At 37.6% G+C, this 27,200-nt stretch overlaps 1 protein-coding gene across 1 annotated transcript; it reads right to left on the reverse strand.

Moving 5' to 3' along the window:
* On the reverse strand, positions 1 to 27,200 carry LOC136263678 (uncharacterized). Its single transcript, XM_066058312.1, has 4 exons — positions 27,048 to 27,200; positions 13,278 to 13,505; positions 3,600 to 3,767; positions 1 to 249 (listed from the first exon to the last, which is right to left on the reverse strand). Exons 1-4 carry the CDS (start codon positions 27,126 to 27,128, stop codon positions 124 to 126), a joined length of 603 nt encoding a protein of 200 aa, XP_065914384.1. The 5' UTR covers positions 27,129 to 27,200; the 3' UTR covers positions 1 to 123.

The following is a 27,200-nucleotide window of genomic DNA, read 5'->3' on the forward strand; positions in this document are numbered from 1 at the left end:
TACACTGCATAGCTATAATATAAAAAAATCTTTGCAAGCAAAAATACCCTATATAGTATGTGAACAAACAAATATACCCTACTATGCAGTAACAAGCAAAATAGCATGTTCTGTTTACAAACACTACTGAGTAGTATCCTCCTTGTAATCAGATGGGTCTGTGGCATTTCCCCTATTTTTCAGCACAATTGTTAGAATTACAATTCCTGCCAATGCTGCAAATGCTATCATAGCAAAGAAGGAGAATGCCTAAAAACACATACCCATCCTAAGTACAGGTATATATATAACATGAAAAGTTTCTGATACCACTAGTGTGTACATACGTAGATACATAGATAGATAGATACATTCGTACCTACATACATACATACATACATACATACATACATACATACATACATACATACATACATACATACATACATACATACATACATACATACATACATACATACATACATACATACATACATACATACATACATACATACATACATACATATATTATGTACTCTTGGTAATAGTTACAACACATCTGTATCTGATTTGCAAACATGATGCCTGGCCAGAAGGTAGATTGTTTACAAATCAATATGAATGAGTGTGTTATGAGCTATTTGTGGTATGGTGCGTACAGATCAAGAGGCCCAATTGTAATTAACCAGAATGCTAAGGAACAAGCTTACTATCTTGGTAGTTGGCAAATACACCGGTAGCTATAGCTTCACATGAACAAGCCGGTGGTGTCAGCCCAGCGATTGTACTGTCTCCTATTCAGATGCATAAGTGCAAAAGTGATGGATATTCACTGCTGAGTATAATGGTGATGTAGTAGTTTTTGGTAGCCTAACATTATCTATTAACAAATGGATGATGTAGTAACAATGAATTCAAAGTGGTAAGCAAAATCTGCTTCAGACTTGTATCTTGTTCTGCTGTAAAAGGATGATGAGAGCTGTTAAATGGAAACTAGTTGGGTTTACACTCAGCAGATGACAGATTTCTTTTACAGGCACCTTATTTAAAATGTAGGTACTATAAATTATAAGGATCAGGTGAAAACACTGAGTTCAGGAACCCCTATGGCAATTCAGTGGTGGATCCAACATGGGGATTTAAGTTCAGCAGGTTCAAGTACAGGTCCAGAATTTTCAGGTCAAGTTCAAGTCTAGTATTTAAATTCTATGTAGTATACAAAGTATGTGCATAGAGACTGTCACTATGCTAGTGTACTTATGCTAGCTTCATAAAGAATTTGAAGAGGCACATGCAGACATCTTCCCAACAGCCACCCCAATGGAGCAGTAAGCATCTTTAAGTCATCACAATGCCATGTGTATGAATTTGAGTCATTTACTAATCAACAAGATTTTTAGAATTAACATTCAATAAACGGTCCATCTAGAGTACTCAGATGCAATAATATCTCGTAAAATTAGGCTGACCATCTCCATCTTGGCCTAGGTGTACATGTGTGGGTGCCTGGTTCAAACTCTGGTAAGTTTTTCTCAACATTTTTGTGCACTTATATACCCTGCGGTGACTGCTCTATTAGAGTATCTCAATCTTCTGATTTTATTACATATATATATATAAAACTTTGTAGCATTGCTTTTCAAATCATAAAAGAGCATTGCTGTGATGATCATCCTATGTATACATCAATTTTTAAGCTATTCCCACACTTGGTTTACCCTGAAGCCGTGACAGAAGTTTGATTTTTTTTACATGTGAATAAACGCTCATAACTCCTTGGATATATTCATCAGATTCACAGCAAACTTGATACGTGATATGCTCTTCACTTGTGCCAAAGATCAAAGCAATCGAATTACATGTTTAAGTTTTATAGCAATTTGCAAAGTGTGTGAAAATAAATTGAAGCTCCTGTAGCCCCCTGTTCAGCATAAGAAAATATGAAGAAATTAAATCGAGACTTTGAACACTTACATCTCTCAATTGGCTGTTGTGAATTTAATCAAATTTGCTGTGTCGCCTCCCTTACCTGGTGGACAGCTATAATGCAAAAATGGTGTGCTTTGGAGAAGGGGCCATGGAACTATGCATGCGTGGAAAAGCTGTTTTCTTTATTCCTGTCAATATACTCACAGTGTGGTGCGTCAGCTTTCTTGGCCGCACGACACACTACTGTGTGTTTTGACAACTATATCAGCCTATTATAGAAAGCATGCCAGTCCCCTTTAACAGAATAATAGCAAGTATGCATGACCCATGGCCACTCAATGGCATGTGTGCCAGTCCCTCTTGAGAAACACATATTGACAAGCATGCCAGTCTCTTTTGAGTAATTACCACATAATGGCAAGCATGCTAGTGTGCCTGACCAATACTATTGTGGCATGTATGCATGCCAAATCTTGTTAGAAAGTAGACAATGGTTACACCTCCAATGGAAAAGGTTCTCTTCCCTCATTTAAAGTATAATTGTTACTCACCAGCCTTAGCAGCTACACGTATGGATAGATGGAGCAATTCATAACCTTTAAGAGGCCAAGGTAATCCTTGTAAAGTTTCCTGCCATTTTAGATAGGTTTTTTCACCAGTGTTACTGTATCACGAGTCCTCAAAAAGAAATAGGGGTGGCAGGGTGGGTAAGAGATAGACTATAAAATGGAAGAGGATGGTAATTGAAGGCACCAGACCACAAAACAGAGTGTCAGCGGTAGGAAATAGGCTTAAATCTCACAAAGCAGACATACATCAGACATTCAGCTCCCTGCTTGTCTATCCAGAGTGTTTGAACCCTCCACAGTACTTCTGTGGTGTTCACAGACCTGTACAGATGTCTAGTGTGGTTACACAGGTCACCAGAAAACAGTCTACCAAAAGCAGACCCGACAAGTTGAAGGCACGAAATTGTTAGCCTGGAAAATAGTCTACCAAAAGCAAACCCGGAAAGTTGAAGGCAAGAAATTGTTAGCCTGATAGTGCAGCAACTTCATGCTGGTGTTATCTCAGTTTTGGCTCTTGCACCCATATGGTTGATTTTGCCAAACCTAGTCACACTTGTGCTATTCAAACATACCATTTTAAACAACATATTATGCACAGAAGTATCTTCTCAACTGTTTTATAGTTTGTCTGTCATGTTTTTTCTGCAAATCTCTCTACAAACTCTCAAGACTGTCTTCAATTTCGTTCACAAATGTAGGAGACATGCCCCTTTCAAGTCGAAGAGATATGCTTCTAAGAGGCCTACTATGGTGGTTTTGGTAGTTAATATACTGTATACCTGAAAAGCCCAAGTAGTTCATGAAGTTTATAAGGAGTCGCTACACCCATATTTCAAATTGGCAAAAAGAAACTCCCTCAGCGCAAAGCTTACCTATGCTGAAGTTAAATATGCACTTCATTTAGTGTTTAATTCTCCTAGGCTAGCTGACTGCTTTTAATCACTGAAAGGATTTGCTCACATGGGTGCGTACAGACAAACATAGGTAGATAGATAGGTACACATACACACACAAAAACAATTTCAGTAAACTAGGCGCATGCCCACAGCTGGCTTTCGGTCGGTTGTGGGCATGCACCTGGATAAAAGAATGTAACTTTTTATATACAACTACACAACTTACCGCAGATGCTCCTTCAGAATTTCTCACTCTCGCTAAGTCATTACAAGCGTCAATACTTGAGGTACAGCCAACATCGTCGTAAGTGTCAGCATTATCACTGGAATATACTGCACTAGCAACCCCTCCAGAAAAGAAGGATATTGCAAATACAATACTGATACCAGCATCCTGTAAATGCAACATTTAGTGAATACATAATATACATGTGTATGTGTGTAATTAAACATGCAGCACTTATACATGTATTGTGAGTGTATTACCAATAGATTAGATCATTATTTACAGGAAAAATGGTAAAAAAAGGTTGTACATCCTGATCTTCACATTGCAAAAACTGTTAGTTTGCAAATATAAAATGTATCCCTGTCGAACATAGCTTTGAATTGGTTGGTAGTGTTTGCTCCCACAACACTACTAGGAAGTGAATTCTAGTTTGTCACCACTCAAACTTGACCCTTCTATGTTTGTCTACATAATGTTTGCTTCTTCTTCCAGAAAATTTTCTTCTAAAAGTAGATACAGATAACAAGTTGAGAAGACACTTTTGTACATAATTTGAAGTGGTTTCTGACTGATGTATTAGAGTGACTGCTCTGTTAGTATAGAACTTTTTTTTCTGTGAAGTATAAATCCACCCCAAAAACACCTTCGCTGTAAAAAAAGGTGCATCCAAGAAACTACAAGTACCTGTAATCCAATATAATTAAAAACAGCTCAGTTGTAGGGAAAGACTTCATGAAAGTAAAAATAACTGGTAACTTAAAGAGCTGATATCTGGAGCGGCCAAGAATCAATCTTAATCCAACTACTTATACAATTTTTTTTTAATCCGTGCAAAAACACCTAGCATTTGCTGTAAAAAAAGTGCACCCATGAAAGTAACTGGCAATTGAAATAGCTGATATCTGAAGCGGCCAAGAATGAATGCTGATATACAACTAATTGGAATTAACAAAAAGGTTAACATTGAACCTTTATCTTTCAGCTGTGTTCTACATTCACTCTTGCTGCATCATAAATTGATTTCTTTTAACTCTAATTGGCTGGTAATTTGGCCGCTTTTTTTAATATTCAGTGTATAGAGCAAAAATTTGTACTGTGTATTAAAATAAAAGGATGGCCAAGTAGAAACCAATTGTAAATTTTTAGTTACATTAATTTTAGTAACAATGCAGTGTAATATCTTTTATCATCTCAGTAGTATTGTTTATATTGCAAGCACGCATGTACAGCTAGCTGGATGTGATAATGTGAAGCATATAGAAAATGAATGCACAAAAGTGCCTATACTGTAAATGCTTTCTTGGCCAGATTTTGATATCATGTCTTTTGGTTACTCCATGAACATGTACTTGTGCATTCTTGGCCTCGCCTTTTTTACAGCTGAGCTGTTTTTGGCATAGGATATCACTACTTTTTGTTGAATAGAGAACATACAGGTAGGTATTATATTACATAGGAGACACTGCATGCATGCGTGCATGAATAATAACAGCTTCAGCAACAGATTAGCTAGCTAAATTAGTAGCAAAAGCTTCCAAGTTCAGTGTTTAGAAGCACTACTAAAAGTGACTTGCTAAGAGAAAATTCATGTTCAAATTCCCGCAAGGATTCATGTGATATCTCTCATGATGTTTCATGTAAATAAGAACCGGCAAAGTTGGGGCTATACAGTTTTAACTGTTCTTGCTGAAGCAGTGGGTTGGTGATATAACTAGTCTAGTCGAAATCTGTGCGTGACAAGTGGAGCCGAATCAGCTGCAAGTTGTTACTGAATGTATGCCTCGGAATGGATATGAAGCCTGACTGCGGCACTGAATGCATCACACTATTCTCCCAGCAAATTGCCGGGTAAGGTCGTGTATAGCTAAGTCATTGTAAACGGCTATATAACTACCGTCATAATCTTAGACAGGAATCTCCCATGCCATAGTAGCTTCCTGGGATTATATACTATGCTTGTGTAGGCCAGAGCCTCGTAGTTAGCTGGCTTGTTCTAGCTGTGTGGGTCAGACTGTGAACAAGTTGAGCTGAACCCTGAGAAAACAGCTAAAAATGAAAGAGGATATTTTCTCAACGTTTCAAGCAACCAAGATGGTTGGTGATGACAACAAAGATGTCAAGAGCAAACAAGTGCTTCCACCAACAGTTCAGGGAAGGTTAATAGGCTATATCCTCCTATATTGTATGGTGAAAACTTTGGCTATAAATAATGTGTCAGGCATTTGAATGATTAGCGGGTAAGTCAATACTACAAATGAGTTAATATTTTTGAGGGCTCAGCTCAATGCATACATACAGTAGGCCGTAATTACTATGCATCGATTGATTGTTGTGATAATAATATAAGCAGATCTGAGACAACTATGCACCCTACTATATAGTAACTGGGCAGATATATAGAGTTATGTATACTCTGATATAATTGTTGAGTGTTGTAGTTTGCCAATGGTCAAAGCTAAATTAACCATTATAGATAGCTTTTTGTAATGTTGAAGGTGTCAGGCAAACTCCAGTTAGGGGCAGGCAATAAAACATTATTTTTCAAAACAGGAGAGGAACATGCTTAGGCCTGCAAGGTACAGGCTTAATCTACTTACCCCAGTAGATGCACCATATTATATATAATTCCCATATCAATGTATTATTTCCCTACTAAATCCCCCCCTCCCCCCCTTCGGGCATATAGGGCTATAGTGGGCACAACCGAATGTTAAATGTCCCATGGTAGGACAAACCTATTGTGTCAAATCCCCACCACTGGCTCCTTGGCTCCAGTTGCAACGTGAGGGATTTGACATAGCATAGAAAAAATACTTGGGTGCTTAATGAATCATTGTCAAATGCCCCGTAGTGAAGCAGTAGTTTCATGTCAATTCGCCTTGTAAAGCCCCACCTACAGGCTTTACATCCAAGGGGGGTGGCGGGGTAACACATTGGTAGGTGCATAATGAGTTTGCATCATAAACCTTGTGTTAAAATTTACTTCATGCTTATAGCAGCTAATGTGCTTATTCTCAAACAATCAGGACTGGAAAAACTGCAAATTGTCTTCTACTTTTATCTATCAACTATCCAATCACTGCTAGTTTATTAAAATTTCCTTTGCTGTTGTGTAACTTGTTTACTATAACCATTAGTCCCTCTTAGTTTATATGTCTCCTAGCAACAAAAATTGTTATTATGTCAGCAATGTAGGTGAGAACAAGTCAAGTAATATATTCCAAAATTGGTCATCAACTGCTGTAGTATGCTGTATACATCTTGGGAATGGCTATGTGGGATGCTCACTTTAACAATAATCATAATAGTGGAATTAAGTGTTTGTTGACATGTTAGTCTGACTGTATGATTACATGTTTTTAGTTAGCTAGTTGCATGTGCCTTACCATACTGTATCCCTTTCTGTATATGCAGGGTGAATACTGATGCTGTGACTGTTGGCGGGTGAGTTTATGGTCAATGGACAAATCACGCAAATGGTGAAGAAAAATTAATATGTGGTACTGACCAAGACCCCACTACTATATTATGAACTCTTGGTGGTACTTCATAGCCAAAACTAGTGTATCTGGCTTCTTGTGCTATTGTAGTCATTTTATTTTATTTTATGGGATCATCATAATGTAAATGTTTACTATTCATGCTATCATTAAAGAGTTTCTATAATTGTGGGTTAATTACTGAAAGGTGATGCGCTGATGCGCTGATGCTGGCTTTTTAGGCCTACTTTATTCCACGGACTGGACTGGACTGGTGGACTGAGCTGGAAACAGCTTTTAAACAATAATCTAGGAATTATCCATCTCTTGCAACACTGGAGACACCACTATCGAGCTACAACTGCTGCTGCTGATTCTTCCTTACAAATCATGACACTAGCGCATGCACTAATTAATTAGAATACACTTACGATACATGCCGTACTAGCAGTGATACAGCGGGATAATGGCTATTCTTGTAGCGTAGATGTTTTCTTTTGTTGTTTTAGCACTAGTGTTACAGCTGTAGAGATGAGCCAGTAATTAGCAGGTAGCTAGGTGGCACCACCAGGCAAGGTGATGGGGCTATGCAAATAATCTGGCTCATCAATACAACCCCAACGCTTGTGTTAAGTACTGAAGCAACAAAGGAAAACATGTACGTACAACAATAGCCTCTGTCACGCTTTATCACTGCGAGTACACATGTATCGTAAGTGTATTCTAATTGATTAGTGCATACGCTAGTGTCATCTGACTTGTAAGGAAGAGCAGTACCAGCAGTTATAGCTCAATAGTGGTGTCTCCAGTGTTGCAAGAGATAGATAATGCCTGGATTATTGTTTAAAAGCTGTTTCCAGCTCAGTCCACCAGTCCAGTCCATAGTCTCGCGTGGCCAGACCGCTTTTTTCCGTGTATTGGGTGGGGAAAAAAGGGTCTGGTGCAACTCCAATAGCTGTTTACTTCTGAGCCGTCCCCAGACGCTGGGGACGCTAATTGAATAACATTGATCACAAAGGAGGTGCCATGACGTCAGTAAAACTATGAAGTATTCCTACACTCCTGCTCCGGTTGTGAGTCTTGTTATACGATGAGGATGAACTTTCAAGACGCTATAAAAGAGACATCGGAGCAAATTAAGATTCGTTTAAAGGATAAACAGATCCCGAGTTTACTTACTGACGTCATCGGCGCCTCCTTTGCGGCCAATGTTATTCAATTAGCGTCCCCAGACAGCTCAGAAGTAAACAGCTATTGGAGTTGCACCAGACCCTTTTTTTCCCCACCCAATACACGGAAAAAAACGGTCTGGCCACGCGAGACTATCCAGTCCAGTCCAGTCCAGTCCGTGGAATAAAGTAGGCCGGCTTTTTAAGTGAACCGGCACTGAAGTTTCACAGGCACTGAAGGGCAGGGGCGGGATTAAAGACGTGCACGGGTAATGTAGCAGTAAGTTACTTCAACTATATCACTACAGCGGGTATGAAACAGCTGGCTATAGCTATGTACGGCCCCGGGGGCGGAGTCACGCTATAACGAGTCAGTGGAGGCATGCCGTGGCGAATTTAAAGCAAATCAGTGACTGCAGGACTCACAATTAAACTAAGAGTTAACAGCACAATGTCTATCAAATCAGCCAGTTCGCTATGGCTAATGACCTTGCCCACTTCCACACTGTTTGGGTTTGGGATTGAGGCGGGCGCCCCACACCTCGACGTCATGGCGGCAAGTTTGAATCTTCAAAGAGCACAAAAGCGATCTCATAAACTAACGAACAACTTTTAGCGAAATTAAATGTACGGATACATTGTGTAAAAAGCCCCTGATAGCCGCAGCCTTTTTACAATACGACTTCATGGTTGAAAGAAAATCGCTCCAATGGGATGCGATGACGAAGAAAATGAAATAAAGAACGATGCATATTTGAATAAATAATTTAATTAATGCATTGTAAGTGGGTGGGCGATGGAACAAACTACTCCACCAATTCGCCTGACTTCTCGTGTGGTAGTTACTCATTAGGCCCCTGTTCGGTGATTATTAGTTTCTCATCCAGCCTTTCTAATTATTATGATGCGGGCGGGAGGGCATTACCATTATGCCATTATTTTATAATATTAACACACTGATGTACAGACCTTGTCCAAATTGTCTTTCTTTCTAACTACAAACATTCCTTCACCAGCTGATTCTACTTTTCGTGATCGCCAACTGTTTTTCGACAGCCAACTGAAAGCCTGCTTGGATGAAGTCGATAGAGCACGATTACAACTGGCACTGCAGCAATTTGCTAAGGAAAACAACAGTTCTCCTGGCAATATATAGCGCATTGTAGCATTGGTCAACAAAAAAATTATAACAGTTTGGTATCACGTGTTCTTCTGAGCATGCGCAGAGTAAATAATGGCTTTCCATGCGGTAGCTTAAGAAGGATGCGGGCGGTGGATGAGAAACTAATAATCACCAAATAGGGGCCTTATACAAAGGTTACATGTCCTTGGTTTCGAGGTGGAATCTTTTAGTAAGACTGAGATTTCGCCATGCGGATTTTAAAAGATTGCATAATCGATCCTTTCATGTAAATGACTCACAGCAGTGGTCGCGTGTTTATTATTTTGTGGGCGCGCGCTTTGTGCTTCTTGGCCTCGTGACTCACTACCGTGAGTCTTGATAAGAAGAAATGTGAGTAAAAACAAATCCCAAAGTCAGTGCAAAAAGAAGTGAAATCCACATAAAACAGCCAAGCTGTGAAACAATAGCGCAGCCTTAAAAACCTGGGTGAAAATAGTTGTGAAATCAAAGGTGGTAGCCAAGAAATGGCTGCATTGATGTTAATAGTGGCTGTGTACATTGTAAAAATTTATTAGCATTAACATCATTGCAGTCATTTCTTGGCTGCCACCTTTTATTTCATAACCTTTTCCACCCTGGCTTTCTAAGGCAGCACAATTTTTTCACAGCTTGAATGTTTTTGTATGGATAATAAAAGTAAACAAACAAGTATAAAGAAAAATTGGAATTTTAAGTTCGATTAGGGATCAATGATTATAAAGTTGTAGCCTGCATTAATTTGCAATAGTATTTTATAACAAAGTAAATTCCTTCCTAGTTAGGTAAAGCATGAGTCTATTAGGATATTAATTTGCAGTGACTGTTAGAGTATATCGATTTTTCATGCAAAGCATAATAAGTTGCAGTTGCTCAAGCCAATCCTGCACCTTTTATGCTAGAATATGATTTCCAGCCTGTTGTCACAAGTTTCGCTAGCGTAGCACTTACATATTATGATAAAGAGTGTTAGTGGGTCTTATACCAAAATGGCTATAATGTCGGTTTTGATTTGATGGAATACTAGAGAAAATACAATTGCAGAGTAAACTGTTTATTTGTTAACTTTTGAAATACTCTAATAGAGCACATATTTTTTGAGGATTTGGTATAGAACACACATAGAACAATCTATGTGGTAGATCTGTGAAACTACTATTGAGTGGGTTTTAGCTAGAATTTTCATTTATGAAGTAGAAATTAAGTGAAGTGAACAGCCATGATGGCAACAACTCAGATTTGGGTTTTCAGCACCCAGCTGTCACTGAGATCTGCTGTTCAGCGTTCAAAGTCTGTTGTGATGCTGTCTACTAAGGATGTTTATTGGAGCAAGCACCACCAAGTTTAAAGAGCGCTTTGGAGTTGGCTTCTGATGGGAAGCTACCAATCAGCTTACTGTACTTCCTGTACAGGAACATGGGTTTACTGTTTACAGATGCCGTTGCTCTCCAGTATGGCTGGGATCCTGTTAGACTTCCTGATTGTTGCCCTTGTGGGGTCAAGTTTTTTGTTGAGCATGGTTTTTCTTACCCCAAAGATGGATTTCCAAGTATTAGACACTGGATCATTAAGGTATGTGGACACCATACTTTAGTTGTCATTTAAGGTTCGTGTGTAGGGGGAGTGCAGCTACAGGTATCTACTCCCTTTTACAGTAGTGTAAGGGCTTCAAACAGTTTTTGTGGTGTCTAAAAATGCATCTAAGGAAGTATTTATGCAAAATTAATGCCTTAGTATGGTTTCTTTGAAGAATATGATCATGTAATTGAAGATCAAAGCACGGATATCAGGCACTCATCGGAACAGAAAGGCAATACTACAGGCGAGTTTGTTATTGTAGTAAGAAATAGTGACTGGTCAATGCTCTTGTTTGGCTTCAAGCCTTGCGACTGTGGTCAGGCTTGCAGGTAGACTGGCAGGCTTTGGCAATTGTTATAAAATTCAATGTTTGGCTTTCTGTATTGCTTTCTTGTTTATTATGGTAGATTTGATGGTAGATGCACCATAAAGGTGATTTTCATTGATATCACATTTCCATAATGGTATTTAATTTCGGCATTTTGGCGGGCATGTTCATTTTAGTGAAGAACCCTACTAAACAGTACTAGCGCACCATTTGATAATATTGACTGTACTTTGATAATGTTACTCCAAGAAAATTCATTGTTTCCCATTTCCCAACTGCACATAAATAGCCATCTGCTTGGTATTCTGTTACCAGAAAATTTTGTTCATTTTCATTTTGTGATTGCAAAGTAGTTGCACACAAGTACTATTTTTGTAGTAACCTTATTCAGAATCACAACCCCTCAGCTTTTAGTGCATTCATTCTCTTATGTATTTTAATATTATAGATCTACTGTACTCTTACCTGTTACAAGTATAAGGAAAAATTAAGAATTTTGAGTTCGATTAGAGATCATAAAAAAGTAGTGAAACAAGGTAGGTCACCTACACCTTAGTAGACATTAAATCCCTGCTTCAGTCAATACCCACAACTGAATTAGAGATTGAATGCTGAATAGTATATCTTCTTGTTTCACTACCTTTTAATTTTTCTATGATCCATAATTGAACTCAAAATTCTTACGTTTTCCTTATACTTGTTTGTTTACTTTTTGTAACATTATTAGGACTGGTGAACTAATGCATACTGCATTAGAATGAAAGTAATGGCACCAGGCTTATTGTTTCTGTCTGAATGTGTTCCCCAACTATCGATTACTGAATTATAGCGATGTGGCCATTATAATATTCATTTCCAGTTGTATTACAAATGAAGAACAAGGACTTCTGTAATCAATCCAGTCACAACGGAGAATTCAGGGAATTCCTGTCCAATGTAGGGAAGCCATCATGTGGCACTACTATGAATTGACACCTCGCGCTATCAGCAAAGATAAATGGAACACAAAGGAGGATACAGGTAAGTCCACTTTGGTGGTGGATCTCTGTGGTTTCGATAGAAACCCGTTTTTAAATTTAGCTCAGTGGAGGTGTTTCTATAGCTTTATTATAGCTGCATTGACAATTTGTTCTAGCAAACAACAATACACTACTGTATTTCAGTAACATGCATGGAATTGCACACAAGTAACATCATTATTTAACCTAGCAACACTTTGCTTTTCAGCTCCCACTACATTAAACATTGAGATGCTCTAATACAGCAGTCAAGTCACCACTCTAGTAGAGCAGTCAAAAGCTACACTGCAATTTTACAGTGGTAATTGTTAACTTAAAGTAGCCGAAAATCTGATCTCAAAGCTTCTAAAATCTCTGAGAGATGTCCAGCTATATCAACTTTTAGAAACCTCCTTTTAAAAATCCTAGATCCTCAACTGTACTTAGCCACTCATTATGCAGTGGAGTTTTATTGCAAAGACTTTAATCTCATGATTTAGGAAATTTGCAACATTAACCTTTGTGACATGTTATCACATATATTAAAACCTTGTAACGCCTGTATAACTGCTATGTAGGAACATCTGTCCTGCTTCTAGAACTTCAGGTATATACTTGCACAAATTCAATATGAATGCAAGGAAATACAAGACTACATTTCCATCTTGTGCACAAACAATTATTAGAACGAGTAACAAATTGTGTGAGGAATTTAAAATCACAAATTTGTCATCTCGTGAGATTAAGTGATGCATGGTTTTATATTCACACGTAAAATTGTCTACAAGAAAAAAAAAACACCACACTTGTATGATAACAAACAGAGATAATATGACAGATTTGTGCCAAAATGTGTTGCCCTGTACTGTTTCATCATACTACATAGCTATTGCAGTATTGCTACAATAGTACGCATATATTATTATTATTACAAACATTATTCCCAAACAATACTAGAACTTACAACACAGCTAAAAATCATTAAAAATAGAGGTTGATTCAAAATCTCCAAATTAAGGAAACGAAGAAGTGCTACAAGTGGCTCATAGACCATTCCCATTACTGACACAAATACTAGCCAGCCAGCAGCAGCTTCATACTTATCTGAGTCTTCATATGTACCACGATCCTTGATTTCCTTAATAGCTTCCAGTGTAACTGCAGCACATATCATTCCTATGAAGCACAACACCTACAGGAATATCAGCACAGTTAAGCACACCCATACATGCATAATATTATATTATATATGCATATATGCATTACTGTGAAAAAAGGTGCGGCATTAAAAAGTGGTAAAAATGTGTGAAATTAACAAAGAAATAGCTGAAATGATGATAAAGTCAAATTAGTTTTGAAAGCAGCACACCTTGTTACAGCTTAGCTATTTAGGCATCTATATCACATTTTATGTTTTGTAGACCAGCTCTGGGGCTTTGTTAACACATAGTTTGTCTTATTATACAATTGCAATAATCATGCAGTATGGTAGTACTGTATACTAGGGATCACAGAGGTTTGGGTCTTTCTGACAAAAAATATCACCACAAACCAGCTTCAAAATACCATCTTGGTGCCTTGGTAGTATGTAAATCCAAGCCCAAAAGTGCCTCGGTATGACCCTAAATGCTTCCAATAGATTGCTAAAAATGTTTTATGTAATGGAATTTTCTACTGGCTGACTGATTTCCTGCCTGCTTGATGCCTCAAGACAAGTGTAACTTGCAACGACTAAGGCTACAGCCTTGATATTTTTACTGTTCAACAGCTTGACAATGACAGGTGCCTTTTGGTATACTGCAGTTCGTACAGCACATGCATCATGGACTTATAATTACTTTTGCCCTGCTTAGCTTTGTGTCCCATTTCTTTTGCTGACAGCCCAAGGCATCGATTCGCAGTAACTAGCACAATGGCCTCCCTACATTTGTAAATGGGAATCGTTTGTATTTTCCATGGTGACTGGATTGATTGCAGAGGTGCTTCTCCTACTGCTATTTGTTTGTAATGTGTGCTGAACATAGTGAAGCATAATGGCCAGTTCATTTTCAATTCAGTAATTGATAGTTGGGGTATGCGTTCAGTCAAAAACAATACCTCTGACACCATCCTTTCTTTTGATGCAGTATGCACTGGTTCACCAGTCATAATAAGTGTAATAATGTTACAAAAGAAGTACATGTAAACAAACAAGTATAAGGAAAAAGTTAGACTTTTAAGCTGATCATAGCAAAAACAAGGGAAGTCACCTACACTTGCAGATATACTAGTAGATATTTAATCCCTAATTTAGTCATGGGTATAGATTGAATCAGGGATTAAATCCCCACTAGTACATCTGCAGGTGTAGGTAACCTCCCTTGTTTCCCTACTTCTTTTTCTATGATCCCTAATCAAACTTAAAATCTTATTTATACTTGTTATTAAAGAAATAAGTGTGCTAAAGTATATTGCAGTATTGATTATTTCGAGTAAGGGGTAAAAATTTTCCAAACTCTAATAGAACAAACACTATTTTTGTCTTCTAATGAAACACACACAAAATGTTCTAGAACTTTCATTGGTAGAATTAAAGTTTTACTAAAAGCATTTAATCTACAACTTTTATTATAAGGTAGAAAATTAAGAGAGGTACCATAAATGACAGGCTGATGATCTATTGGATAAAAAGCATGGGTTAATGGCCCTTGCTTATAAATATCATTCCCTTCATCTCACACTCCCAATAGAGTTGCAATCTTAAAAACCACAGTAGATATCAAAAGGCATCCACAGCAAGGGTCCCATGTCCCTTTATACTGTGAGGTTGTTTCCATGTACTGCACATGTAGAGGTTGGAAATGTTTCAGCATCAGAATCTGTGCTTGCCCAACACAAGGTTTCACAAAGTATCTTGAGGAATTGATGCCGCAAGTGTTTAGGAAGGACCCATACCAGTGTATGTAGCCAGCAGGGTGCAACTAACAGTCCTAGCAACACTACTGAGCAGAAAATCAGTAGCACCTTTGGAACTGTCACCATTTCAATCACAACAGAAAGCACGCCTGTTCTTCCACATCGCTGCACACAAAACTGGAGACAATGATAGTTTACGTGAAGGGACAGGTGCTGCCAGACTATTTAGTAATCTGTTAATTTCCAGTAATGCAGAGGCTGCAGCACAAGTTGTTGTCAGATCAGCTTAGTGCTAGTTGCTGTCAACCAAGTACTAAGAATAACTAGTATATCTAAGTTAAAAAAAATGAAGTGGGATCCAAGTAATAAAAAGTAGTGAAACAAGAGATGAATGGTGGTATTACAGCATAGCTCAGTGGGAAAATCCCTACATTAGCATGTTATAACCATGATTTTGTTCAATGCCAAAGTAGGGATTTTCTCACAGAGCTATGCTGTAATACCATCATTCATACTACCTTTTATTGCTTGGATCCCTACTCCATTTTAAAATAAACTATACTAGTCTGTTGGGTTGTTTTTCTTGTCATAGCATGTAGCTATACACATGAGACTGTTCTATTACCAGGGGTGCCTAGCATACAGATAGGCCAATAATAATGGGGTGTGTCATTGTGATGATTGTTAAGTGGTATGCATGGTCTCAGTGCTCGATCGTTATTAATCAACCAGATCGCGATAATTAATTAATAGGTGTGGCATTGAACCTTTAATAAGTTTGCGGTGTCTAAATATTTGCTGTTCAAGGAAAGTGTTGATAATGCCTCAATATGATTTGATTGCATGAAGAAGGAAGAAGACTAGCCTGATTGAAGATAAAAGGAAGACTTGTCGGAACCCAAAAAGGCACATCCTACTGGTGAGTTTGTTATTGTGGCATAAAATGGTGGCCGTACGCTGCTTCGTTTGGCCTCCAGCCTTGCAACTGTGGACAGGCAGTGGACAGGCAGTCAGGCAGGTGGCAGTGAGACTAAAATCTGAGTTTTAGCGATTTAAAAAAATTCTATATCCTTAGCATTTTCTTGTTTTTTTATTCTATTTGATGTTAGATGAACTAATATTCTGTGAATGCTATCTCACTAGGGATCTGTGAGAAGGCTAAAGCCTATGAATACAGGGAGTCTGAAAGGTGTAACTGAAATGTGAAGAATGCAGAAAAAATCCCAGACCTAGTAGTGACATGATCCCCCGCAACATGTAGTCTAGGCATGCACTAGAAGAGTCACAACAGCTGGAATCTGAGATCTTATCTGCATTCAACCTGTACTTAAACTATATTATTCTGTTAAGGTGATTTTCATCATGTAAGAGATCTCTAGGATGATTTTTGAAGGTGGCAGTTTAGGTGGCGCATCATTTTTGGGGGGATCCTTACTGTGTATGTAATCAATTATAGCAGAAATGAATTTAGAGGCAGGTGATGAGGGTGGGTGATGAGAAACTATAAATCAACTTTGCCTGGCTTAAATAAATCATTAAATAAATAAATTATGATTAATGTTTGAGAAAACTACGGCCTAGCGCTATGCACTAACTGGGATTATGATGTATAAGACACAACTTGAGTGAAATGGTACAATGATTCTTTTTAATGCCTATCAAAACAACTTAGCATGTGATATGCATTCCTCAGCATTCCATTGTGGGGACGTGTTTGCTCTGCAGTTTACTCATTTATCCAAGAGAGATAATGAATCCTAGAGAGATGACATGGTTAGTGTTAATTAGTCTGCTAGCTGGTTACACCTTTTTTTGTTTTATCTAGCTGGTTGTTTATAGGCGATTTATTAAATGCCACTAGCTAATGCTGAATTTTTTAGCTCATCAAATTGTTGGATGGGGGTGTTTGCAAGATAATGTAAGAAGGCTGGAAGTAAGTCTCTCATGAAATACTGTACAATCAAGATACTCTAATAAAGCAGTCACTTAGATGTACCAGAGTACACACTTTTAATTACCTACACAATATCATCTTTGGTTAGCTACCCTATAGTTCATGAAGTTACAGTATAGCTTAGAGGGGCAAAAGTTTTCGAAGTTGTGTAATATTACCTAATTAAAAATTTTTTTTGCAGATCTGCAAAATGCATTAGACTATATGGAGGTCTAAATATTTCAAGGATAAAATTTTGCTGTTAACCGCCAAAACCTTGAAATCAGTGAAAATGTTCTCCCTCAGTAGGCTATATGGTCGTATACCTGTTTACAAGAAATTATAATCACTAAAGTAGCTAAGTTTGTGTGTGTGTGTGTGTGTGTGTGTGTGTGTGTGTGTGTGTGTGTGTATGTGTGTGTGCTCACCTTACAGATGTGCTCAAGTTGTTATATGTTATATACTCTAATAGAGTAGACACTTATCCTAATATAACAGTCAGTTTCAAACCCTTAATTTTGCTGTAGCAGTCACGTCTTTAATGCATAACATTTTATATAATACCTTAGAGAAGTACAATAACAGGGGACATAGAAACAATAGATAACACTTAAAATGCACCTATCATTTGTATCTCCCAGTATGCATGGACTAAAGAGAGGAATTAGTATCCAACTTGCCACCATTCCTAGAGTATTTAGATCTAAATCACACAATCATGTGTATTGGAATTACTTCTAGAACCTTAAGATTGCAACACATAACTTCTGTGATTATATAGGTATACACAGTGTTTAACATATCAAACCTTTTCCTCAAATTTACTGCAAAAATAAAAGTACGCGTATATAAATTTTCAATGCATTTTTGTACGGAAAACACAGTTTTTTAAAGTACAAATTTTCATAATGCCTTACACAATGAAATTTTCTGCTAATCACAGATGGAATGATCATATCTAACCTTCAGCTTTCTTTTCTTCAATACACTTTCATCACAATTCCACTGGGAAGTGCTTGCTTTAATACACTAAAGTCCAGTGATTGGGAATAATTCCCATACATTTCATATTGGCTGTTGCACACAACTCGATTATCGCGTCAATTCCAAGTCACACACGAGGAAATCCCCATTATCATGGTTAGCATTATTTAGAGTACTCCATGAGCTGAAAGTTGGCATGGAATCTAATCCCGTTGTGCCAAAATTCACCATGCTTTGGTGAGTGAAGCATTTGTATTAATAAGTCCATACATTACAATGCACATGAAAAATACCAACTTCCTGAAGTGCTGCTTTTTCAGTACTGCTGCCATGTTAGAGGGTCTTAGTGGTATGATGTGTGTAGTAATGCATTTTATATCACATTGAAAGACCGATTCTACCAGCTGCAGTAACTCACAGTCAAAATTTCATATGCAAATATGGCTTCATTTGACAAAATACGTACAATAGTTTTGATATGAGATGAGTTTACTGAAACATAGTGTATATATTCAAGTATCATTTGATATGCCAGGTAAACCTCTGCAAACTGATACACTCTAATAATTTATCGGTAATGCCACTCTAGATTCACCAAGTAGGCCAAACCAACTTGATTCCAGCTTCAAATATTTTTCAGCTGCATGGTAGGCGGTTATTATTAGGCTGTTGATGTTTAGCGGTCATTGCAATTTGAAAAAAACTTAGCATAAAAGGTGTAAGAAAATGAAACAAAATTGGTGAAATAGGGCTCAACCACCAACCTCTAGGTTTTGAGTATCATTCCCTACCACTGTACCACCACTGCTTGCTGACAACTCTTCTTATTTAAATGTTACAAATCCAAAATACTACAGTGGAACCTGTGTATAATGGTCACCGTGGGGCCAGTCATTATTGGCCTTTATATACAGGAGGCTGTTATAGAGAAAAAACCTGCAAACGTTGGTCAGCTGCATTGTGTTGGCTATGACCATTATAAAAAGGTAATCACTATTGAGAAGCTTGTATTCCATATTTGATAACAATTATCAGTACAGAAACAGCAAGGTTAACCTGTTATGCATGTTGCTAATGGTCATTGAATATACTACCTATGCCTTAAGTAAATGGATTATATAGTATTTATTGAAAGCAGGAAGTGTGATAATTGCGAGTTGGCTGAACAAACCACTAACTATTCACTATAAGGCAGCAACCACCATATGAGAGCTGAAGTTATGCATACAGTTATTCATAGGTGAATTCTTAGCTGGCGGTAGACAGGTGACCACTTAATACAGCAGAGGTATATCCAGGATTTCCAAGGTGGTTTCCAGATTTGGTAGTGAGTTATTGATGTAGGGGTCTGGCGGCGCAGGTGCTAGCCTCTGGCAAATTTTGTGCATTAAAATGCTTTAAATTGTACTAGTTTATGCTCTATAAATAATACAAACCATGTATATCTAGGGCTCTCAGTTTCGATTAATTTATTAATCGATTAATCATCGATTACTAAATCAATTAATCGATTAATCTATATGTAGTGAAGACCATGCATATAGCATCAGCCACACTTAATCACCACCCAGAATAACTTTATAGCGGTAAAAGGAGAGTTGAAGGAATGGCAGCAGTTGATAGGTAGTTACAATTAGTAGTACTTACAGGCTGCAATATGGCATGTTTATGAGTTCAGAACATAGGCGGCGGAAAGGGGGGGCTAGGGGGCTAAAGCCCCCCTCGGTCTGCTGATGGGGGGCTTAGCCCCCCTCAGAATGATATCACACCGAAATTATCTTTCTTGGAGTGGGGCTGAAAACCGTGATAAAGATCGAGATACTCTAATAGAGCAGTCACTCTAATAAAGTAGTTAGTGTGTAGCGAGCTATGTAAGGATTTTTATGTAGTTTATCAGCTAGAAATGGTAGCTGGTGAGGTGGAAAGCTCTTGTCAGTTGGTTGTGACCTTTTTTTTTTTTTTTTGGTCTCACCTTACCAAACTATAGAAATAAGTCTGGGTCAGCCCAGCCCCCCCTCATATCAACTACTTCCTCCGCCGCTGGTCTGGTTACCTATGGTAGTGTGGCCTCTATTTGACAACCCTGACAATTAGGCACCACAAATATTTTAACACATGCTTCCTTGTCCAGATTACTCTGTGTTTTGATTAGTTATCAAGATGGCTGCTATACAGAGAATATCAGTTTATTTTTCCTGTGATGCAGTTCTTTTTCTTAAAGTATAACAGCTACCGTTTTCAGAAGATCTGGGTAAGAATATCTTAACACTAGTAGTATTACTTACACACACGGTTGTATGGCTTCTCGTAACTTAGTGCTTTGTGGAATAGTAAAAAGAGGCTTTCTATTTGTTGTAGTGAGTAAAGAGGCTTTTCATTTTTATATTTTTATTGATGACATATATACTATAGTCTGGTGCTGCCGACCCTATTTTAGGCACTTATAAGCACCCCGAAAAATAGGGTCTGGTCTGTCTAGCATTCAGGACTTGTGCTTAGGAATGCATAATTACACTGCGGCTCGCATTAGCAACCATAATAAGAGAGCACGAATAGCGAAGAAGATGCTTTAGGATTTCAATCAGTTACTTTCCATGGGCAGTTGATGTTTAGGCTGTGGAGGTGATATTAGTAGAGCGGCATAGTGCGATAGTGTGCACTTTTTGATACAACTATGAAACCTTCCACATATGTTTTACTCCTTGTGACATAATTTTTTAAATATAGAGCCATCGCATATTCGACCTATGGTGACCTTTACAGCCATATTTGTATTGAAAAATTCATAATTTTTGTCTTTATCTCCCTCAAGCATCATTTTGCACAGTTTCTAATTAAAGTTACTGTTAAAACAAACTGCTCGGCTTTATTTGAAGTCAATAGGTGATTGCATTCCAAAGTTATGATCATTTATATTAACCATGAAATTCTATGAATTACTTGCCCATTTAGTAATTTACACCCCAAGGGCAAAGAATTTTATGACTTACAAAAATGATCATAACTTTGTAGTGGAATGAGATACGAACTTCAAACAAAAGTCAATATAGTTCTTAGATCAACACCTTTAATTTGATACCATGTTTTAACAGTGTAAAATAATGCCTCAGGGAGATAAAGACAAAAATGATTAATTTTTAAGTGAAAAATGGCTCTAAAGGTCACCAAAGGTCAAATCTGTGATGGCTCTATATCAAAAAACATATGTCATGAGGAGCACAGTTTGTGCGGAAAGTTTCATAATTGTATCACAAAGTACACGAAATGTCCATTTTTGATGCCATGCCGTTCTACTATTTCTACTTTCCAAGGGAAGGCGTCTATTACACATGAATGTTAAATGGAAAATTGTCTGTGATTTTTATTCGCCCTGACACAACTCACGCAACTTTCATTTCATGACTTTTGTTCCAGTATTTACCTTATAGCCTAAATTAGGGTCCGCAATCAGAAAAATCAACTATCACAATTTGATCTCCCTACCATTGTGGGATGTTCATTGTAGCTAGTATCCCATTGCTAAATCCACCATGAAACTGGAGGCATGATCATTGTCTTCACAGAAATATCGATTGCAGTATTTCACGAGATGCAAAATTCATTTTTAAAAATTTGTGCTCCACTCAAAGGACCGGATAAAACTTGCTACTTATAATTAGCTAGATATTATCTAGAGTTATTGTAGTTAAAAAGTACATACAGTAATAAGCAAATGATTCACTGGGTTCCCGGCACAGGGTTGCTTTCTTTCAAAAATCAGAAAACAAAACACGAATTTTCGAATTCAAACTGCCCTACTAGCCAAGACAAGAAAAGCCAACTCTTCCTCATAGTGATGTGATAAGGTTGGATGCATAGTCTGTCTATGCTGTTAGTCTGGAAAGGATCTGAGACTTCTCATCATCTGGGTGAAGAGCGTCAAAATATTTGGTCGTCATTCCACGAGATTCTCTCAATGGTGTCAAAGTCCTTCCAGTACTTGTGAAGCCACACTGGTCACCTAATTTTGTTTAGAATGATGATAAATGATGGTTGAAAAAGTTTGGTAGCAGTAACAGTTGGTGTTTCTGTGATTTCATATGATGCAGTATGCCAGCAGCTCACCAGGAGCTCCACCCAGCTTGAATTGAAATTGAAAGATTTTGTGCTTTTTTCGGTTTGTATTGGAATATTTTGCAATATAATGATGATGTAGGGTGATCTAGTAAAGATTTTAAGCTGCTGTGGAGTGTGAGAGGTAAAGTCAAATTTGGACGATTTAGCTGCCTGCCGTGGTGCACAGCTTAGAGCGAGGTGTGGAAGCTGTGGATGAAATAATAATTGACAACCACTGCTACCGAACGTCCAGAGACATCTTTTGTCATAGTTTTAGTCAATAAAATATAATGATTGTTGTGGCTGCAGAAGTGCTGGAAATGGCTAGAAAGTGCAACACAATTCTTTAATGCTGCAGAAAATTTTGACACTTGTCACCCAGATGGTGAGAAGTCTCAGATATTTTCCAAACTAACAGCATAGACAAACTATGCACCCAACCATATCGAAACACTATGAGGAAGAGTTGGCTTCTCTTGCCCTGGGTGGTAGGGCAGTTTGAAATCAAAAATTTGTATTTCTTTTTCCGTTTTTTCAAAGAAAGCAACCCTGTGCTGGTCACCCAGCAAATCATTTGCTTATTACTGTACGTATTTTTTTACCTACAACAATTCTGGATATGAGTAGCAAGTTTCATCCGGTCCTTTGTGTGGAGCACAAAATTTAAAAAAATAAATTTTGCATCTCGTGAGATACTAATAATCATATTTTTGTGAAGACAACAATCGTGCCTCTGGTTTCATGGTGGATCTAACAATGGGATACTACAATGAACATTCCACAATGATAGGGGGATCGATTTGTAAAAGAAGTTTTTTGGAATGCGGACCCTACCTAAATATTTCCAGGCGTAAATTTTTCAAGGTTGAGCAATGTTGCTAATAACAAAATTTTCACAGATTTGCAAATACTCCCAAAATGCATTAGACTACCATATAGCCTAAATATTTCGAGGGGGAAAATTTTTTGCTGATTTCGCAGTTTTGGGGGTTATCAGTGAAAATTTTAGTCTTGAAATATTTAGACCTCCATATAGTCTAATACATTTTGGGAGTGTTTGCAAATCCACGGAATCTTTATTTTTAGCAAAATTGCTCAACCTTGAAATATTTAGGCTATACGTCATAGGTACTATTTAGTCTATTATGGTACTCACACCATGCGGCCACAATGCATTTAATTGGCAATAACTTACTGCAGTTTGATTGCACACACCAGTTTTCGATAACGGTGGCACAAGTCCTTCATTCTAGACAGACCAGACCCTACCATATAGCCAAAATATTTCAAGAGGTTGCTGATTTTGCGGTTTTGGGATCAGTGAAAATTTTACTCTTGAAATATTTAGACCTCCATATAGTCTAATACATTTTGGGAGTGTTTGCAATTCCACGAAAAATTTATTTTTAGCAACATTGCTCAACCTCGAAAAATTTGCCCCTCAAAATATTTAGGCTATACGGTACTTTTCTGGGCGCTTATAGGTGCCTAAAATAGGGTTGGCAGCGCCATACTATTTATACTATGTGATTAATGGTTTACAAAATAAAACATTGATTATATTTTTTTCATCAAATAATCAATATTATTGAGAGCCCTACTAATTTCAATATGATATACTTACCTACTTCCTCGTATAAAAGCCTGTGCGTTTATTTCTTATAATCCATTCATGAACCAGCTGAAAAACCTTGTTGCTTCTTGGAGCAGCTGCTGTTAACATATTTTTGACAATTCAATAGTTGTAGTAAGGCATGTTCTACAAATTATGCTATTGTATTTTGTACTGCCCCTTGTATTAAGGTAGTGTCTTGTGGTCTTCATTTAGGACCAGGTGTTTATTTGAATACAGCTTTTATGAAATGCAGCAGTTTCCCTTTAAGTCCTATCAATTAAATAATATGGTTTATAGCTGGTCAGGAGTACTGTATAGTGACCCAAAGGGATAGCCTACGCCCACACAAAAACCAAAACATAGTATATGAGAGTCCCAGTATTTCAAAAATATTTGTAAATACAATATTATTTTGATTTTTATTGTGCTGTTTTTACCTTGAGTTTTACTAATACTTTGCAGGAAACACCTAAGAGAGTAGCTGACAGGAACTTCAGAAGAGACACAGGTGTACTTTGCACTGTTGATTTGAATCATGTATAGAGCAGTGCCCATGATTGAACTCATGAATGGATGGAAACGAGAATAACCTATTTTGTATATAGCTATGTGCTTCAGGATTTAATGGATTTCTAATAGGATTTCTCAGATAGTGCACGAGAGTCCCAAGACATTGGCTATATACCCCCAAGTGATCAAAATATATATCCAAATTCTCCAATTAAAAACTCAAACCTTTTAATGTAGGTTCAAGTTTTAAGCTATAGTTTTGCATTTATCCATTAATTTTAAACTGCTATCCATTATGAATGTTCTATTCCTGTACAGACCACAATGCATACATTTGCATGGGAAAATATTTGAGACCTTGTAACTATGGCCTTGTACAAAGGTGACTGCTTAATTCAAGTGACTGTTAACACAGGTTCCACTGTACAAACGATGCCCTAATCCTAGTTGCGCATCCTCTAACCCTACTTAGCACTGTTCCTAATCCTAGGGGAACTTTTCCTAATCCTGGGAGCCCTGTTCTTAAGCATATTTTTTAGCCACAATAGAGATGAATTCCTAATGTCCATACAGCAAACAACCAAATACTGTAGGTATGTGCATGCACCATGAATGGTGGCCGACTAAATATCCACTTCGTTATTATTATTATTCAATGTCAAGCCTCACCCCCACCCCTGGGGGTCCCCATACACCTGATTTGACATCTACACTTGCCCCACCCTTGGGACTTTTGACAGTGGCAGTTTGCCGAACCAAAATTATTTTAATAGGTAAGTCAAATCCCACATAGAAACCCCTCTATCGAGGTGGGGACATAGTGAGCAAGCTTCTTAGCCCTATATAGTACTGGGGAATATTCTAGGGGTGGGGCATAACATTGATAGGTGCATTACATTATGATTTACTTTAGCATACATTGTGGGCAGACAAAAGGTAGCACAAAATGACTGTACTATAATTATTCAGCTAGTACTGATAGCCGCGGCTATCCAATATATACTGGGGTTTTCCAAGTTCTTGCAATGCAAAGCGTCATGCGCTGTACAAGCATGTGTGTGCGCAGTTGTTCAGCAGCGGATTTTTAGTGACGGCTACTGACTCACAGGATTTTAAACATGCTTCTGCATACAACTCGACAACCACAGATTGAACATTACAGGTGTAGTTATGTACATTTAAATAACTGTGCATGCCGACACAATATTAGCCATCACCTGTTTGAGAGGTTCTAGATCTTCCTACCACCGCTTTGGCCTCAAAGAGTCTGCAGCTATTGACCTTGTGTGCGCAGAGGGTAGGATCAGTTCATTTGTCTGAATCTTTATCTTTAAGTATTAGTATATGTATATTCTCTTTGTGTGTTGTTTTATTTGTAATTTTGCTTGTTTGTTTCAGCAACGTAATATGCTGACACAATATAAATGTATGACACTTTCCATTGCCGTGGCAAGAACTTGGAAAACCGCAAGTAGCAGCATTGTGACTGAAAACCTTGAGCAAAAACCTACTAAAATAAAGTAACTCACTGATACTTGCAAATCCATGAGGAAAAAATGTACATCTAGATATACATGCGGGTCAGTGGAGACGTGAATCATTGGTTTGGCCTTATAGTCCAAGTAAATGCGAGTGTTTAAAAATATCAAACAAGTCTAACTTATCTAACCATACATATCACATAGACAATACTAATATCCAACAAGTTGAACATGCTAAGTACCTTGGAGTCACCATAGACCAAAAACTGAACTGGTATGAACACATCAACAATGTTGTCAAGAAGGGAAATTCTGTGCTTGGTTTTTTGCAACGAAACTTAACAAACTGTCCAATTACTGTAAAATCATCATGCTATCAAACATATTTATGACTAGTTTTAGAGTATGCATCAGTGGTATGGTCACCACACTACCAGACAGACACCGACAGACTAGAGATGGTGCAAAGATGATCGGCAAGATTTGCTTTAAATAAGAAAGACAGATACGCTACCGTGACTAAAATGATGGAATCTTTGGATGGCCTAGTCTGCAAAACAGGACAAATGCAAAACTGATAATGTTTTACAAAATAATTAACGATTATTGTTGATGTAGACATTGATGACAATATACTAGTACCAGTAACATGTCACCATACACGTGGTCACCTCATGCAGCCTTATACAAGAGTGGATGCATACAAATATCCATTTATGCCATCATTGATTAAACTTTGGAATACCTTGCAGGGAGATGTTGTCAATCAAAACTCAGTGGAAAAATTTCAAGCCAACTTGCACACACTTGTAATTAACTGACAGACAACTAATGTTAACATACATTCACACACAATCATAATTATGATTCAGTTATACTCCACTTATGGAGGTATGTACATCAAATCGATGTCATTATTATTAAAGTCAGTTATATATGTGACCGGATTTGCGAAAAGGTACCTTTTCCACACATTTTACATACCAGTAAACAAAATGTCATAACTGTTGACTTCTTATACTAATTAAGTTGCTTTTTACATAACAATGTGGCCAGATACTGTAGCTACACTCATGAAAATTTCAGATGATTATATGCAATCATTAAAAAGTTATGAAGCTGTAAAATCCACAAAATGGGTCAAATTTTGTGTGTGAAAAAGGTACCTTTTTGCAAATCCGGTCACATATATATATATAGCTATGTACAAATTTAACGTACCGCGCACCCTCCACGCAATGCTATTTCCACTCTTCCTTGCCAGGTATTCAAGATAGCGATACTAGGATTAATAGACGCCATTTTTCTTTCACTCTTTCTCACAGCCAAACTTACAATAGCACAGGAAAACGGAGCAACGCCCTTGTCGCGTGA

Source organism: Dysidea avara, chromosome 8 (genome assembly GCF_963678975.1).
Source record: "Dysidea avara chromosome 8, odDysAvar1.4, whole genome shotgun sequence".
In the NCBI taxonomy this organism is placed as follows: domain Eukaryota; kingdom Metazoa; phylum Porifera; class Demospongiae; order Dictyoceratida; family Dysideidae; genus Dysidea; species Dysidea avara.

Coding starts and splice junctions, on each gene's coding strand:
- LOC136263678 (XM_066058312.1), bottom strand. CDS start 27,128: ATGGCGTCTATTAATCCTAGTATCGCTATCTTGAATACCTGGCAAGGA. Junction 13,506..27,047: donor CATTGCGTGGAGGGTGCGCG/GTACGTTAAATT, acceptor ATATTCCTGTAG/GTGTTGTGCTTCATAGGAAT. Junction 250..3,599: donor ATTCTGAAGGAGCATCTGCG/GTAAGTTGTGTA, acceptor ATGTGTTTTTAG/GCATTCTCCTTCTTTGCTAT.